The sequence below is a fragment of the Zonotrichia albicollis genome, chromosome 22 (assembly GCF_047830755.1).
Source record: "Zonotrichia albicollis isolate bZonAlb1 chromosome 22, bZonAlb1.hap1, whole genome shotgun sequence".
NCBI lineage: Eukaryota > Metazoa > Chordata > Aves > Passeriformes > Passerellidae > Zonotrichia > Zonotrichia albicollis.
Genome location: NC_133840.1, coordinates 5511456 through 5529656, shown reverse-complemented (window position 1 = coordinate 5529656; position 18201 = coordinate 5511456). Strand labels below are relative to the sequence as shown.

Genomic DNA, 18201 nt, shown 5'->3' with positions numbered 1-18201 from the left:
GGCACGGGGAGGCTCGGCCGGGGAGCGAAGAGCGGGGAATGGGAACGGCGGGAGGGAGCTCGGAGAGCAGCCGGACCCAGCGCTGCCACCGTGAGCACCCAGTGCCGGGTCCGGGCACCTCTTGGATACCTCCATGGATGGGACACCTCCACAATTTCTCCAGGAAACTGTTCCAATGCCTGACCACCCAAACAGTATTTTTTTTTTCCTCCTAATATCTAACCGAATATCCCCTGTATCAACCTAAGGCCATTTCCTCTTGTCACAGAGTGGCCCAAACCGCCCACTGGTTTTATTTCAGTTTCATCAGGACGGTGAAACATCCCAGAAATGAGATGGGAGTTTGATCAGCACACAAAAGCTGTTCCTATCAGTTCTGTCCTCATCCCCACTGTGTGAGGTGACTCCTCTCCCTTCTGAGCACTGATTTAAGCTTTTCACTTTCAGAACTGCAAGTGACCATGAAGTGCTTTAGGAACAGGCAGAACATCCAACAGTATAACATATCAGGGAAAACAGGTAATGCTAGGGAAAGTATTTTTAACAGGAACTGTACTTTTAAGAGGAGGGCTATTCCCCACCACAGCTCCTGGTGGGAGCACAACTTATCCAGGCTTTTCTAGTGATGCCCAGTAGGGTGTTTACTTTATCAGCCCCAAGGATTTGAGCAAGGTGTGATGTGGCAGCTCACTCCAATGGGAAAATGAGGGCTTGCACTTTGCATCAGTAAATACTTTAAAAATAATTATTATTTTCATGTAGCTGCCATGGCTTTGTAACTTGCCTGAGCCAGGCAGGGGGGAAAAGCCACAGGCCCTTCCTCTCATGGTTCAGCCATATTACAGCACAAAAAGAAACACCTGCAGAACACCCTGCCAAAATCAATTCTCACCTCCTCACCCTTCTACTCCAGCACTCAAACTCAACCAAAGCAAGATACTTCTAGAGAGAGAAGTTTATTTATAGACATTACATACGTTCAACACAACAATCAGCAAAACCAGTAAAACCCACGTTAGCTCATTCTGCTTAATTATTCACTCTTCCATTTTGTGCTAAATTAAATTGCGGCTGTGTAGTTGGATCACATCAGAGGCAGCTATGGCAGGAGTCAAGCCACAGAGATGACAGTGTGAATATATGAACTAACAAGATACCAGGCAGCTTTAAACTTTATTACTGAAGCTTTTTGTTTTTCATTCATAGGTCAGTTCTTGCACGATGATGTTCAGCAGCCGCCTTGCACAGGCTTAAGACAAACCTGAAAGGGAAGGAGTTAATGTCAGTGAGTTTGGATCCCTGAATGGAAGGATAAACAGTTTTCTCAGTGAGTTTTGGACTCCTGAATGGAAGGGTAAGGAGGTATCTCAGTGAATTTTGGATTCCTGGATGGAAGGTGTTTTCCCTGCCACAGGTCAGATTTGTCAGGGTGTTCCATTTGCTGGGATATGCTGAGCTGCAGACATCAGCACTAGTGCACAGCTGCCTCCTTCCTCCTGGGACAGGATGGTTTTGTTATCCTCAGAGCTCTGCTAATGCCCCAAATGTGCTGCTGCCACTTTTCCAGTCATTTTCAATCCAAGCATCAGGAATTCACCCCTCTCCACCCCACAGGACCCAAACACAAAGCCCAACAGAACAGCAGCTGCTTTTACCAGACTTCAGAGCACCTCCATCACTCCCCAGCTGCATCAAAGCCCCAGGACATCATTCCCATAATATTTTTACTGATTATCCCATTTAAGAGCTGCCTGCCAGCTCTGTGTACTTACCATTGGAAATCCTGCACTGCTTGAGCACCTCACTGAAGCCCTCACACAGCTTGAGATCAGTCTGCTTCTGGGCACACTCCAGGAATTGTTTCATCTCATACTGGCAAGGGCCTTGCTGCTGGGCAGCCTGAGCACCCTGGGGCTCCTGAAACACCAAATGGCTCCATAAGGACCCTTCCAACAAAGCCAAAGCACCCCCAGACTGCTTGCTGAGGGTTCCTCCCTGCACTTCAGTCAAAACCTTCATTTTCTTAATGGAAAACAAGTGAAGGGCTAAAGTACAAAACAATTTTCCAGCAGAGGAATGCCACATTCAGAGCAGTTTTTTAAATTACAAACACTTGAGTGGTTTTGATACATTTGAGTAACTCTGGATGGCACCTGAGCAAAGGACTCCCCAACAAGGAGAGGCCTGGGACAGACCTGGAACATGGAAGTCCTGCCTGAATCAGAGGAATACAGTAGAAAATAACACCAACACCTTGCCACGCATCCCTCTCCATCCCTCTGAACTCTTTTTAAGATGACTCATGGTGAGTTACCTTGGAGATTCAGTCTGTAGTTATACTCTATATATATATAGTTTTATATATAGATAGATCATATAAAGACTGTAAGCACCCCAGCTGTGACTCATGTGGTGTTTAAGGCTCCAGTAACTCCCTCAGCACAGAGCTGGGCTGCCATCAGTGTCCAGCCGTGCTTCCCCTCACCTGGTAAGTGACATCAGGCCTGGCAGCTTCAGAGCTGCCCCCTCCACTAAATCCTCCGGTGATGGCATGGCCGATGGTGTGTCCCACAGCCGAGCCCACGGCCACCCCGGCCGCAGTTGAGGCCATCTGGGCCATCAGCCCCGGCTGCTTCGGGGCCGGGGACGCCACGGCTGAAGGTGGAGCTGCTGCGGGGACAGAGGCCCGAGGAGCCGGAGCTGGAGACGGGACTCTCCTCGGGGGTGCCCGGCTGCGGGGACACAAAGAGAAACATCACTCCTTCATCATCATCATCATCGTGATCCCAAACCATGCCGGGCAGGGGCCACACGGCTGCAGGGACACCAAGAGAAACATCACTCCATCATCATCATCGTGATCCCAAACCATGCCGGGCAGGGGCCACACGGCTGCAGGGACACCAAGAGAAACATCACTCCATCATCATCATCGTGATCCCAAACCATGCCGGGCAGGGGCCACACGGCTGCAGGGTCTGGAGCCCGCCGCTCCTCCTGTGAGGCACGGAATGTGTCCAGCTGGAAAGGACACACAGTGTCACAGAGCGTGCTGCACAGGAGGCCCCAAGGATCACGCTGGGATTACACACAGCCCTGTTACACACTGAAGGAATGAACTCGCTGTTCTGGTAAGCGTCTTATGCAAGGCAGGGTCAGAGTTACAGGCTTCTTTCTGCTCACACGGCTGTTTTGGGGAAAAATACAACACGACCCAAAAGCGGTTGATCACCACGGTGCTGGTGTCCTGTCCCTGCGGCCGAGCAGACCCATTTCCATCCCCCAACCCCGCTCCGCTAACCCACGGCCAGCCCAACTCAAACCACCCAGGCGCTGCCACCACCCCGGCGCGTCACCCGCCCCCACAATGGCGGCCAGGCCACTGCGGCCTGCGCGGGGGACAGGGGAGAAGGAGAGGGGCCCCCGGCCGCCCTCACCTGGCGGGGGGCGGGACGCGGGACGTGCGGCTGCGGCTGCCCCTGGGCATGGCGGCGGGAGGCGGAGGGAGCCCCGGGCGGCGCGGAGGGAAGCAGAGAGAGCCCCGAGCGGCACGGCCGGGTCTGACAGCGGCACGCCGCCTCTGAAGGTCACCGCGGGCTGCGTCACTTCCGGGGCGGTGCGCGCGGGGCGGGGCTGAAAGGAAGTCACGCCCCCTCCGCCCGCCTGAGGCGCCGAGCGGGAGCGGCCGCGATGGCGGCGCTGGGAGTAAATAAATGAACATCTAAAGTGCGGTTAAACCCGAGCTTAGTGTCCGTTCGTAATAATAAACGTCTAAATAGCGATAGACTTGCGTCTGCCGGACCTCCAGCCGCAATAAGCACCTAAATTGTGATAAATACGCGTGTGCAGGATCCTCGGTCACAATAAACACTTAAATCGCATTAAGCCCGTCTTTGTAGGATCCTCGGTCATAATAAACACCTAAATAGGGTTAAACCCTCGTCTTTGTGGGACTTTCAGGCACAATAAACACCTAAATAGAGATACATTCGCTCTTGTAGGATCCTGAGTCACAATAAACACCTAAATCTGTGAGGGACCATCAGTCGCAGTAAACTAAATCTGTGAGGGACAGTCGATGACAATAAACACCTAAATCTGTGAGGGACAGTCGGTCACAATAATAAACTCCTAAATCTGTGAGGGACAATCGGTCACAATAATAAACACCTAAATCTGTGATGGAAAATTGGTCACAATAAACTCCTAAATCTGTGGGGGACAATCGGTCACAATAAACACCTATAGCACAATAAACCTACACCCATGCCACCTTCAGGCATAATAAACACCTAAAGCAAGATAAACCTGCACCCGTGGCACCTTGAAACACAATAAGCACCTAAACTGCCATGGAAAGAGTAACAGCCTTCAGGGAATCATTCTCTGAGGAAAAGGAGCCTCAAAAACCTCTCAGAATTCAGCCCTTTGGTGGAGTTACAGATTTGATTTTATTTCTATGGATTCATGGGATCCTCTGGAGCAAAGAGGTGATCCCATCGATCCATAGAAACATCTACAAGGGGATGATCCTGGATTATTTTTGGTGATGCCCAGCAACAGGACGAGGAGGAATAAACTAAAACACAACAAGTTTCACCTCAATATGAGAAAGAATTTTCTTATGTTGGGGTGGCAGAGCTCTGAACCTGCAGTTTTCCTCTCTGGAGACATTCCTGCCCCACCTGGATGTGTTCCTGTGTCACCTGCTCCAGGTGACCTTGCCTTCAATGATCTCCCAACCATTCTGTGATTCTGTGATTTTCACCCCAAAAGAGAAGCCAGGGTCCCTCCTGCCCCGTCATCCCCACCCTTGGGCTGAGTCTCCTTGCTTTAGAGACACTGTCTACTTGGAGAAATTGATTTTTAAATTAATTTATTAATTATTGTGTTAATGAAGCTGTTTCTACACCCAGCAGCAATGATAAGGGATTCCACAGTCAACAGTTATGATAATTTATGATAAAAAATTACTTGTTGGCAGTTTCTTCACTTAAAAAGGAGGTGAAAGACCAGACATTTCAACATCTTTTACATCAGAGGATGTAACTGTTGCCTGATGAAAGAAGTGCTAACATTGGGAGTTTATAGAGCAGGAGTACAGCTCAGAAAAGCAGTTGCTGACGAGAAAATTATCAGGAGATAAATATAAATGATAAACCAGGCTCAAAACAGGGACATCTGCAGAAGCTCAGACCACTGGTGTTGCTGCAGGACAGCTTCTCCTCCCTGCCTCTTGGCCTCTCTCCATCTCTTAGAGCAATAATTGAGCAATAATTTTGCTTTTCTAGAGTTCAAGCAACTCGTTTCTTAATGAGTGGTTTTCTCAATGCTCTTTAATTAATAGTTCTCAATTTTCACTCTTTTTTTTTTTGCTGGCAGGGCGATTCTTGACGCTTGAAGTCATTTTGTGACCGCGTCCCTCTTGGGTTTGTTTTGTTTTGCAGAACAATGAGGGCAGGATGGCACTGCAGGCGGGATGAATGCTGCCATTGTGCTTTGTCCTGCTGCTTTCCTTGGGAAAACTCCAGAGCTCCCTTTTGTACGGGCTCACCCTCGCATCTGCTGCTGCCCATAGCTCACAAGGATTTGGGGAAGGGCACAAGAACCAGTGGTGGCCATCCCAAAAAATCAGCAAAAATTGTTGTGGTGATGTTCACAGCGACCAAAGATTGTTTATTTTCAGCTGTTTCCTGTAAACCACAGGGATTAAATGGTTCTTTAACCACCAGCCAGGTGCTGACGCTTCTTTTGACAGAAAGGTGTGAAAAACGCCAATCACTTGTTTTTAAAATTTTAAAAGTTTAATAGTAATAAAATTGTTATAAAAATAGTAATACAATTAGAGTAATAATAATTTGGACGATTTGAATTAGGACAATATGAGACAATAAAAACAAAGAGTTACGGATGTCCGGGTACCTTTTCTGGGCAGCACAAGCCTGAAAAAGGACCCATGTTAACAAAGGAGTAACCATTAAAAACAACAGCCTGTTGCATATTCATACACGTGATGGATAAATTCCATTCAAATACAGAATTCTGTCTGGTCGTGGTCAAATTCTTCCTCTGAATTCTAGGAGCACCTTTGAGGTGGGAAGGAGTTCGTTTCTTCTGATAAGAGGGCAATAAATTCTTTTTCTCTGAAAGATGTAGATGTCCTGTGGCTGCTATCTCTCTGCAAGTCCTTTCTTTAAAAAAAAGTATCCTGCATAGCATAGTTTCTATTTTAACATTTTTTATAACCTAAAACTATATTTAACACACTACTTAAGAGAATTAATACAGCATTACTTTCTAACACCTCACATATAATATTCGTTTTAATATTTGCGAAAAGCCAGTCATAAAATATGCATTTTTCACAAAGATGTGAAAGAAACAAGATCCAGGCCTGATTTTGGGTTGTGTCCATCTGATTGTGACCCAAAATGGCAGAATGGGGTCCCAGATGTGGGAAATAAGTGATGAAATCCCATTGCTCAAGTGAGGCACTGAGCGAGCCCTGCAGGAACCATCAGCAGCTGCTCCTGAGCCAAGTGGAGCTCAAGGCTGTGGTGTGAAAATAAAACTTTTAATAAAGATTCCTTCTATTGTCTGTCCAAATGACACATCCCAGACAATCTCATGGTGAGTTTGGGAGTGTACCAGGCACTCTGCACACCAGATGGGCTCTGGGCAGGATGTGGGAGTTTGGCACATTCTTCCCAAAATCACCAAAAAACCCCTGGAGAGCAGGGTTGAGGCTCACATCCCCTGAGCTGCGGGAAGTGACACATCATCCCTGAGGGTCAGCTCAGCCGGGGAGACTTTTTCGCATTTATTGGAACTGCCTGGTTTCCCCTGCGTCCCAGATCGGAGGGAAAAAACGTGAGGAAAAACCCATTTTCCTTTTGGAAAAGCCCATTTCCCTATTGAAAAGCCCATTTTCCTTTTGGAAATGCCCATTTTCCTTTTGGAAATGTTAATTTTCCTTTTTTAAAGCCCATTTCCCTTTTGGAAAGCCCATTTTCCTGCTGGAAATGCCCATTTTCCCTTTGGAAGATCACATTTTCCTGCTGGAAATGCTCATTTTCCTGCTGGAAATGCTCATTTTCCTTTTGGAAAGCCCATTTTCCTTTTGGAAATGCCCATTTCCCTTTTGTAAAGCCCGTTTTCCTGTTGGAAAAGCCCGTTTTCCTGCTGGAAATGCCCAGTTTTCTCTCTGGGTTCCGGCGGGGCGGGCGCGGAGCTGTGAGGGGACCCTGCCGGGTTCGCGGCGGCCGCCAGGGGGCGCCGTGCCACGCCCCCCCCCCCACCCCCGCCCAGGCCTGACGTGACGTCGTCGCGAGGCGCCACGTCCGGCGCGAGCGGCGAGGAGGCGTGGCCAGCGCGGGGGGAATGGGGAGGGGGCTGTGGCGCGCCCGCCCGCCCGACCAATGAGGGGCGCGCGCGCGTGCGCGGCTGGCCAATGAGAATCGCGCGCGTGCGCGGGGCGGGGCCGCGCCGGGCGCGCGTCGCGGGCTGAGGCGGAGGGACGGGGCCAAGATGGCGGCGCCCGTCCTGCTGCGGGTGTCGGTGCCGCGCTGGGAGCGGGTGGCGCGGTCCGCCGTGTGCGCCGCCGGCATCCTGCTGTCCCTGTACGCCTGCCACCTGGAGCGCGAGAAGGGCCGCGACAGCCACTACCAGGCCCTGTGCGACCTCAGCGAGCGGGTGCGCTGCTCCGCCGCCATCACCTCCAGGTGAGGCGCGGGTGGGAGCCGCCGCCGCCCCCGCGGGGGGAAGGGGCTGAGGGCTGCGGCAGCGCTGGGGACGGGTCCCAGAGCGCTGCCTCCGGTGCCTCGGGGCGTGCTGGGGGCCGGGCCGGTGCTCGGAGGGGCTGCGGGCCGGGCGGAGGCACGGAGGGGCCGGGGCAGGCGGGGACGGGGCAGCGCTCCCGGTGCGGGGCAGCCCCGGGGCTGGGGGGCCGCTGTGGGAACGGGGATTTTCGGGATCGCTACGGCCGCAGGGTGAGGCACCCGCAATTGCTGTGTTGTAATCAGTGGCAATTAGGTGGAGTGGCAGGCGTTTCAGTGGTAAAAGCTGAGCATAGTGCAGTGCTATGTGTGTGAGCAGTGGTAAGGACAACACAAACAAGTGCGATTGCGGGTGGCTCGCTTTGTTAGCGTTAATTGCAGTATCTGTGTTGCGTTCTCACTGGGACGAATCCTGGCAGCACAGGAGATGCTTTGGTGGTCCAGAGGAAGTGCTTCATTCAAGGGAAGCTCGGATGCCTCTGCAGCACAAGCCCAGTCCAAATCCTGACTTATTTTGCAGATGTCCAGCCAGTTCAGCAGTTGTTTTCTAAAGGCCAAGGGCTCTTATTTCTGTCAGGAGAGTCATTGTATAAATGTCGTTCTTAAGGAAATCTATGTATTAAATCCTTCCTCTTTATTTTAATGACAATTTTGTTATTATTGTGTTAGTGCCTTCAGTTGAATGAATACTTGAGATTTCCTTTTTCCCCTCTTAGTGTAACCTGTGCAAAAGCTGTCACAGTTTTTTAGAGGTACTTGCTGTATCATCATAACAAGCCAGTTTGAGGGAGTATTCTCATCCTCTGTCAAGCTGGGAGCTGTGAAATTATTGAGGCAAAACATCCAGGGAGCTCTTTTTCCTAAATCCTCTTCTGTGGTGACAGAAGTGAGATTGTGTGACAGAGATCTGTATCTCTGGCCACCTGATATTGTGATTGAGAAAAGCCTTTAACTCTGCTTTTCTGTCTGCCTCAGGTCATGTTCAGTTTGTGAAGGTGCTTGTTCCTATCTCTGCTTGGGAAGTGGCCTGAAATGAGAAGTTTGGCTCCAACTAGGGAGAAAACTTCAATAAACTCACCAGATAAATTCAAGTAATAAAAATTAAATTATGATTAGGCTGCTGAGTCTCGTTAGGCATTTGACTTTGCTCACAGATACAAGGGTAAAAAGAGAAGAACAGAAATTCAAGCATTTAGTAATAGATAAAGGGGTAAAAAGAGAACAACAGAGACTGGAGCCTGTTCTTGTATAGAATTGGTCCCCCAACAGCTTTTTGTTGTTGCAGCAAGTGCTGCTCTTGTGACAGGGAATGGGATGTCACAGTTTTGATGGGTGTTTACTGAACACTTGGCAGAAGGAAATTACCTAAAGATATAATTGGAATTATTTCTAATTATGGAACCGAGCTCAGTAATTACAGCGTTCATTAGCAATGCTGCAGCTGACACGTTGAGTAAGACCTGGGAATCCTTGGCTGGAGGAATTGTGGATGAGAATGTGAGGAGTTGGGGATGAAATGCTCTCAGATCTGCCAGCAGTTGCTAGGAGAACCATGCCTGGAGTGAAGCACTGCAAATGCCAGGAGAGCTCGTGATCGTGTGAGCAGGTGGTGAAAGGAGTTTGTGCAAAAGGAACGTGCAAGTTCTGCTCACTCCAACCATATTTGGAGAAGAATTTGCTTTCCAGGCTGTGCAGGACACAGAGGGGGAGTTCTGCTTTAAAAGTAATGCAGGAGGGCAAGGCATTAAAGTTGGAAAGAAATTAATCTTATTTTCCACATCCCCGCAGCTCCCATCCTCTGTTCTCTGTCAGTGTTCCTTGCTCCCACATCACCAAAGTTTCTCAGTAACTTCATTTCTAAAAGGAACTTTTAACCACATCTTAGATTTCACTGGGGTTGTAGAGTTTCAGTTTTGTGTTCCAGCTTTTTCACAGGTAGTTCAGATTTAAACTCTACGTATCTTTTCTCATTGAGCTGTTACACTGTCAGTCCAAAATTAATTGATTCATTTCAATTTTGTGTTCCACCTTTTTCTCAGGTAATTCAGATTTAACTTCCACATTCTCATTGAGCTGTTACACTGACAGTCAGAATTTAATGGATTAGCTAATTATTAGAGCTAACTCTGCAGAGTTAACTGGGTGAGAAACTTCTGTTCCAACTTTGGCATTTAGATGTTTCCTTGGGTTATGTGACTTTTTATCCAAGCTGGAATTGCTGATGGAACTTGGAATGTTACAATCTTCACATCTTGAGTTTTGACTCCAAGAGTGAACTGAACTTTAAAAAGCACTAAATGCTGTTAGGATTCATTTAAAATGCATAGAATAATTAGAATAAATTACTTTATTCCTTCCTGAGCTGACTTTTTCTGGTATTTTGGGCGGAGTTTTTTTCACCAGCTGTTGGTATTTCCAAGTCTTGCTTTTAAGCCAGATCTGGCATTGGCACAAGAGCAAGAGCAGAAATGTAAAGAGTGCCAGCATGCAGAGGGAGGAGCACAGAAAATCTCCTATCACAGCCTGACTCATGCAGAAGGTTATGTTGGAGAGATCCCTGCCCAGTATCCCTTACTCAAAACATGAATGGTCAGCATATTTCAAATTTTTAGCAAGGGGAAAGTTCAGGAAATAGTTTAAAAATAAAATTTGCTAAGGAGTGGCTGATAATGGCAGGTATTAAGGCAATACCTCCCTAATTGCTGTAGTTATTTTAAATTAATTGCTGTCTGATAGTTGAGAATTATTAAGGGTCAAGAATGACTTATTTATAAACTAGATAATAGTTTTCCACTGAAAAATATTTTTGGTCTTACTGTATTTTCACAGTGGGAATTAAAGTAATAAAACCCATTTCAAGTCCTACAGGTCATGCTCCAGCTTGAAATAAAATGTGACCTTTAAGTGGTAATGCAGAGACTCAGAGCCTTTGGCTTTGCTCTTTTCCGTGCCCTGAGAGATTTTGGGATCTGCTAATCCATTTTTCCTTTGTGCCTCGATGAATTGGAGGATAAATGAGAGGTTTTGAATGACTTTAGCAGCCTGGCATGCATTAATGAATGCTGTGAGAGCCTCAAGACAGCAGCACAGACGAGCAAAGGGCACCTGGGTATCTTTAGCAATATTTGCAGCTGCGTCACTGAAGGGGTTTGGCAATAGTCAATATTGATCTTTGCCTGATTGCTGAAGGAGTTCTAGAGTGAAAATAGCATTTTGAGAAGCTGCATGTCATTGGTATTTCAGGAATTCCCTGTTCTGTTCGTGGGCAGAGTTTTGGATTGGTGTCTTGTGTTTGAGGCACTTGGGAAAGTTGTGGGAAATTCTGATGTGACAGAATGGTTTGGGCTGGAAGGGACCTTCAAGGTCATCTTGTCCCAGCCCCTGCCATGGGTGGGGACACTTTCCTCTATAATAAAATTGCACATCCACCTTGTGTTTCCTGTGGATGCACCAAAATATTCACCTGCAAATGCCTGTTACATGTGGGGTGTGCTGTGGGCAGCTCTGAAAGGGTGCCCTGTGACAGGTGTAGTGTTGTTTTATAGTTCTGCCACATCCATAAATCGCTTTAAACACCGAATTTACACCCTGTGTTCTGTTTGTGCTGCTGTAGAGCTGCTCCTCTGCAGATGGGTGGGAATTGCAGGTGAAACTGCCCCGTGCTGGTTTCTCAGCAGAGCACACCTTGCTAGAACTGCCCTGGTGCATCTTTACAGGGATCAAAGTGACAAAAACAGCCCCAGTGTCCAAGGAAATGGGGCATGGAGAAAACTCCCCATGCTGATATTCTGTCCTAAGGCAAGTCCTGTAAACTTCTTGTCTATCAAGTTTGCTTAATTCCAATTAAAGAACATTATCTTGCAGTTATTCATATTTATAGCAATAAATTCCTGATATCCCAGGAGGTTTTTTCTCATTGCTGCACCTGCAAGCAAACATCCAGATGTGTTTGAGGTCTTCAGCTGCAAGTGTTAGTGAGTGCTGTAAGGTGTTAGGATAAGAAAAAGGGATTTTGCATTAGTGGGTTTGCTGTCTGAGGGAAGCTTGGAAAATCTCTGGTTTGGAGTTGGGCAGGGAGAAATTGGAGAAGCCAAATTCAGTGTAGTGTTATTGAATGGTTCTGCCACATCCATAAATCACTTTAAACACCGAATTTACACCGTGTGCTCTGTTTGTGCTGCTGTAGAGCTGCTCCTCTGCAGATGGGTGGGAATTGCAGGTGAAACTGCCCCGTGCTGGTTTCTCAGCAGAGCACACCTTGCTAGAACTGCTCTGGTGCATCTTTACAGGGATCAAAGTGACAAAAACAGCCCCAATGTCCAAGGAAATGGGGCATGGAGAAAACTCCCTGAGCTGATGTTTAAACAGGTTCTGTTGTGGGTCACTCCTATAAACTTCTTGTCTATCAAGTTTGCTTAATTCCAATTAAAGAACATTATCTAGCAGTTATTCATATTTATAGTAATAAATTCCTGATATCCCAGGAGGTTTTTTCTCATTGCTGCACCTACAAGCAAATATCCAGATGTGTTTGAGGTCTTCAGCTGCAAGTGTTAGTGAGTGCTGTAAGGTGTTAGGAGATGAAAAAGGGATTTTGGTTTCACTGGGTTTGCTGTCTGAGGGAAGCTTGGAAAATCTCTGGTTTGGAATTGGGCAGGGAGAAATAGGAGAAGCCAAATTCAGTGCAGTGTAGTGTTATTGTATGGTTCTGCCACATCCATAAATTGCTTTAAACACCGAATTTACACCCCGTGTTCTGTTTGTGCTGCTGTAGAGCTGCTCCTCTGCAGATGGGTGGGAATTGCAGGTGGAACTGCCCCGTGCTGGTTTCTCAGCAGAGCACACCTTGCTAGAGCTGCCCTGGTGCATCTTTACAGGGATCAAAGTGACAAAACAACCCCAATGTCCAAGGAAATGGGGCATGGAGAAAACTCCCTGAGCTGATATTCTGTCCTGAGGCAACTCCTGTAAACTTCTTGTTTGTCAAGTTTGCTTAATTCCAATTAAAGAACATTATCTAGCAGTTATTCATATTTATAGCAATCAATTCCTGATATCCCAGAAGTTATTTTCCAGTGCTCACACAAACATGTTAATTTTTGCTTTCCATAAATATATCATTTCCAGCTTGATTGGAATTTCTAATAGGGCTAGGAGTTATTCTGCTGGGTGCCCAGTAAATTTAACAAAGTGCTTATAATTCACACTTGGGCTTCATTTATGGTAGCTTAATAGAAAAGATTATTAAGGGAGGAATAGAAGGAATCTGTGCTGTTGGTTTATATCTTGGATAGCCAGAGCTTCTGTAAAGGCTGCTATAAAATAATTATATTTAATAATTATCCACTGTCTGCTTAATATTTTGCTGATCTAGACACTGAGAGTTTTTACAGACTCTATCTGAAGCAGAGCTGGAGGATATATAGAAGAAAACCTCATTTGGTTATGCTAAATGCTGCTAATAGATTTAAATATGAAATTAAGTGTATCAACATTTTTGAGCACTCCTGGCAAGCTTACCAATGGGAATTTTTAATCTTCTTTTTTGTGGCTTCTAATTGAAGGCTTTTACTTAATTTATTAAGACTGTTAAGAGTGGCCTTGAAGCCATGAATTAGATTTAATCCAAAATCCTCTGGTGAAGCTGGAAAGAAGTTGCAACCAAAGTTTCTTAACCTGCTGCAGATCCTTTGACTTTTCTATGAGCTTTTCACTGAAGGCAGGGGGTGAGCTCTGCTCCCCTCTCAGAACTTTCATTCTGGACCAGGAATTATCTCAGAATTCCAGTGGTGCTTAAGGAAATGTGCACATCACTTATCAGTTTTTGGTTTTGATAAAATTTGATTTATTGTTTCCTCTAGGTTACAGAGGGGTAAGGGGTGCTTGCTGTTGATAACAAAATAATGCTCATGGGATGAGAAATAATCCTGAAATGAGAGGAAGCAACTACTGCTTAAGTAATTACTACCACTACCCAAAACCACCCAAATTTGAATTCTTTCCTTGCAGTTTGAGTACAGAATCTTTGTTCTTGTTTGCCCTTTTGCACCAAACCCAACAACAGAGAGAGAATTGTGTTGGCAAAGCTGCTGCACAAATGCAGATTTGGGATCAGAGAAGCCTTTGAATTATCTGGTCCCCTGAGGGATTTGGTTGCATTTCCAGGGAGTCCTTGGGGACACTGGAATGAAACCTGGGAATTTTGTCCTTTTTCAAGGCATGCTGGAGCTGTCACTGATTCCAGTGGGGTTCTTTCCATGGTAAATGGAAATCCAGGGCTTGGTTCAGTTCTGGGCATAAAAACCAGGGGGTTTCCAGGTGAAATCCAGGGGATGGGGTTCTGCTCATCACCAGGGGTGGTGGTTGAGGTCAGAAATGCTCAGAAAACATCGGGGACACCCAGGAGGCCTCAGGGGAGGCTGCCAGGGGTTGGTGCAGGTGAAACCCCAGTTCAGGAGTTCCAGCTGATCCTTAGGTGTAGCCAGGACATTTTATGGAAAATCCTTTCCTTGGGATTTTTCCTCCTGAGGAGCTGAGAGGCCTCAGGAACAAAATGTAAACATTGATTATCTGCTGCTGTGGAATGCAACAGGTGCATCTGTGATTGGTCTCATGTGGTTGTTTTTAATTAATGGCCAATCACAGTCAGCTGGCTCAGACTCTCTGGGACACAAACCTTTGTTATCATTCTTTCCTTTTCTATTCTTAGCCAGCCTTCTGATGAAATCCTTTCTTCTATTCTTTTAGTATAGTTTTAATGTAATATATATCATAAAATAATAAATCAGCCTTGTGAACCATGGAGTCAGATCCTCTCCTCCCTCACCCTCAGAGCCCTGTCAGCACGGTCACAGTGATGTCTTGATGGTTGAGAGAAGTTCTCAAGGGCCAAGGGTTTGATGGGTTTATAAAAGGCTAACCCCAATGTTAATGGTCCAGTCTTTTATTATTAATGAGGGTGTAGGACAGGATCTGAACCTTCCTGATTTAGGGATAACCACTCATTGATAGGTTTAGGGTAGTTTGTAATCAATCCTTAGGGCCTGGGTGTCCTGCAGCAACTGCTGTGAGAGATGAGAAACCAAGGTCCCCCTGATCTGAACCAGAGCCCTCATCCTCAGACCCCATCACACTTACGGACAGTGAGGCCAAGGAAGGATCATAACTGGGAATTATCTCTGATAAAATTGTTCAGAACATCTGCAGGCAGCTGTGAGAGCTGGGGTGGCTGCAGAAACACCCCAGCATTTCCTACAGGGGGACCCTGCTCCAACTCCTGGCTGAACAAACACTTTCTGCTTGCTTTGTTTGACTTGGTGGGTTTGGCAGCAATGGAATTCTGCTGCCTTTGGAGCCGGTGCTGACAGCTCAGAACTTGTAACTTGTTCAACTGGAAGGGTGTTTGCTTGCCCTCTAAAATGTTTGAGATGCTGGTGGACTAAATGAGGTTCTTGTGTTCCCTTTTAGCATTTTCTCTGCTAAATTATGTTAAAATGTTTCAAGTGTGTCCTGTTTTGGAACACAGAGGATGTTCATAATTGTGCAAAAGAGATTGAAATGATTTTAGTGATGTAAAAGTGTCAGATTTTATTGGAGGTACATCACTCGTGAAGCACAGTGACTTCAATTCTTTTTGTCTTCCTGTTAAGAAGTAACAATTGCACACAAATACTGCTTCAAACTTCTGAAAATGCAACATTGCTGAGCTTTGTGAAGGACCTCAAACCAAAAGGGGCATTGTTTAGAGGGTAGGTAATAAAATTTCTAAACCTCCTTTTGATAAAAGAGGACAGAAAATCACTGCAATGCTCAATTATAGATGTTGGGAAAGGAGATGAATAATTTAATTTTCAATTTCTTGAATCACTTTTTAACATTTTAAAGAACACTGAGAGTGGTACATGCAGATAGGGAGGGAAACTGAGTTACAAAGATATCTTAAAGGTTTGTTCCTTGTAATTAGCTGAGATTGCTTTTGATTTTTAATAGCAGTGAAACTGGGGTGTGGTGAGAGTGGGTTTGGCCCCTGAGTGTGTCAGAGCTCTGAGTCACCCGGGGTGACAGTGACCTGGATCTGCTGCTCCTCGGGGATGGAGCCACCAGGCAGAGGCAGGACAGGCAGCAGAAATCAGGCTCTGCTTTCATCCTGCTCTGCAGGCAGCTCTGTACATCCTGCAGCTCATTGTGTTTACATTCTGTACCAAAAAATAATCATGCAAATGATAACACTTCTTCTAAATTACATTTTTTTTTTGTAAAATGCAGGTTACATTAAATACTTCTGACTTTTTTTTTTTTTTTTTTGCTTATCTTGCTATTAGGACTTTCTTCTTTGCCATATTTTTTTAGACTTTGAAGTTTTCATCACTCAGGCAATTCACACCTGAGTCTGGTGTGAAAATGAACACTCTCTGCTCAGTTTTCATCCTTCCTCCACTTGCTGGCAGAAGTTCCTGGTTCATTGTGAGTTTTACAATGTTCATAAAATCAGGAGACAATTTAGACTTTTCAGCAGGGAAATGAGATGGGAATGGGAATATACAAAACAAATCTATAAAGTCTAAATACTTTGCTTTTCATTTGATGCAGAACACTTGCTCCCACTGCAACCCTTATAAGGCTGGGAAAAGTGTTGTGTGCTAAAGCCCAGGCTGCTGAGCTGGCTCCAAGTGTGTGCAATAAGATGTGAGATTTGACCTGAAATTCAATCCTTGGTGTCCTCAAAGCTGCTACAAGGCCAACAAGACCCTTAATGAACTCCTGCATGTGGAAAAAGCTTTCCCTGTGCTCTGACCTTGCAGCTCTGCACAGATCAGTGCAGGGCTCTGGCTCTGGCAAGGGCTGGGACTCGTTATCCCTCCTCTGGCAACATTTGATTGTTCTGCAGGGCAGCTGCAGGGTCAGGGTCTGTAAAATGCCATTTCTGGTATTGTAAGTTCTGTAAAACGCCTTTTCTGATATTATAAGTTCTGTAAAATGCCATTTCTGATATTTCTAAGTCCTGTAAAATGCCATTTCTGATATTTCTAAGTTCTGTAAAATGCCTTCCCTGATATTTCAAGTCCCATAAAATGCCATTTCTGACATTACAAGTCCTGTAAAATGCCATTTCTGATATTTGAAGCTGCTCTCAGATCTCAGGATGTGAGAGCACTCAGGTAGGGCTGGATTCAGCATCCTGCCCTTGGTTGGAGTTAGGCTGATGCTGAACCTTTGCCTGCTTCAGGTTGTGCAAGAAAACCTGAATGTGTTCAAATCATTTTAATGTCACCCTGACATGAATTCTCAACAATGAACTGAACTTGGGCATGGCAGGCTGAAGCATCTATAAATGTAATAATATAGAAAAATAAATAAAATAAACTATTAAATATAAAAAGTAGTAGTTTTATATACTACACTATGTAGCATATACTAAACTACATATATATACACTATATATATATACTATACTATATATACATATATATAACTACATATATATATACACTATACTATGTAGTTTTAGAAGTATATACTACTAAAATATATATACTAAAGTATTTTTATATACTACTATGATAATTTCTTAAATGTGTTTGTGTGGCTCTTTAATTCAGCCTTTGGAATTTGGACACCACAAGACAATTGTTACATGTGCTGTGACTATCAGGAAAGCTAAAAAAATTAACATTTCTCACTTAAAATCCAGATAACATTTGAGCTGTGGAGGGAAATCTCACCATAACTGAGATTTTTTTGTAATTCTTTGTAATTTCCACAGCCCCAGAGCTGCCCTGGGGTGAGAGCAGAGAGAGCCAGGCAGTTCTGCTGCTTTTCCTGGCAGCTCTGGGATGCTGGGGCTCTGTCCCCTGGAAAAGCATTCTGTGCTGCCTTGAAGCTTAAAAGCACAAAAATTTCACTTGTAAAAGATTTGAGACCAAACTAACTGAAATTGTTTAATTTTTGACTGTTTGTACAGTAAATCTGCTTTCTAAGAACTGGGACCTGCTGGGTTTCTTGGGGAGAAGAGCACAAGAGTATTAATAGTAAATTCAGACTTAGGCTGCAATTAAAATAATGAGATTTGCACAGATGGCTGTGAGACTAGAAAGTCTTAAATTATCCTTATAGTGGTGCCTCTTTCTGTGAGAAAACCCTGATGTGGGGTGAGTGACAGCACCATTCCTACCTGAGCTGTGTTAGCAGGGCCATTGCCCCTGGGACAGGAAATTCCTAAAACTGCATTTTCCTTGGAGTTCCTGCTGCTGCAGGATGAGGATTGGCACTTTTTTACCTTGCTAATGTGAAGCAAATCTTTCATTTGTTTGGCTTGATGCTCCAAAAATCTGCTGGCAGATATCCCAGTGTGCTCCTGTGAGTTAAATTACCTGGGAGTAACAAAATAACTTCATATTTTCAAGTGACACTAATAAATAGGGTTCTC

General features: G+C 45.5%; 2 protein-coding genes across 2 annotated transcripts in view; one reads left to right on the top strand and one right to left on the bottom strand.

The window, feature by feature from the left end:
* Positions 1–940: 940 nt before the first annotated feature.
* Positions 941–3619, bottom strand: CHCHD2 (coiled-coil-helix-coiled-coil-helix domain containing 2). The gene is made up of 4 exons (XM_074557295.1): positions 3438–3619; positions 2486–2732; positions 1773–1917; positions 941–1261 (listed from the first exon to the last, which is right to left on the bottom strand). The coding sequence occupies exons 1-4, from the start codon at positions 3485–3487 to the stop codon at positions 1251–1253; spliced, it is 453 nt and encodes a 150-aa protein (XP_074413396.1). The 5' UTR covers positions 3488–3619; the 3' UTR covers positions 941–1250.
* Positions 3620–7476: 3857 nt separating this feature from the next.
* VKORC1L1 (vitamin K epoxide reductase complex subunit 1 like 1) overlaps positions 7477–18201 on the top strand; it is a 22024-nt gene continuing 11299 nt past the window's right edge. The window contains exon 1 of the mRNA XM_074557276.1: positions 7477–7721. Coding sequence (XP_074413377.1) covers positions 7528–7721 — 194 coding nt within the window. The 5' untranslated portion in view covers positions 7477–7527. The remainder of the gene's footprint in view (positions 7722–18201) is intronic.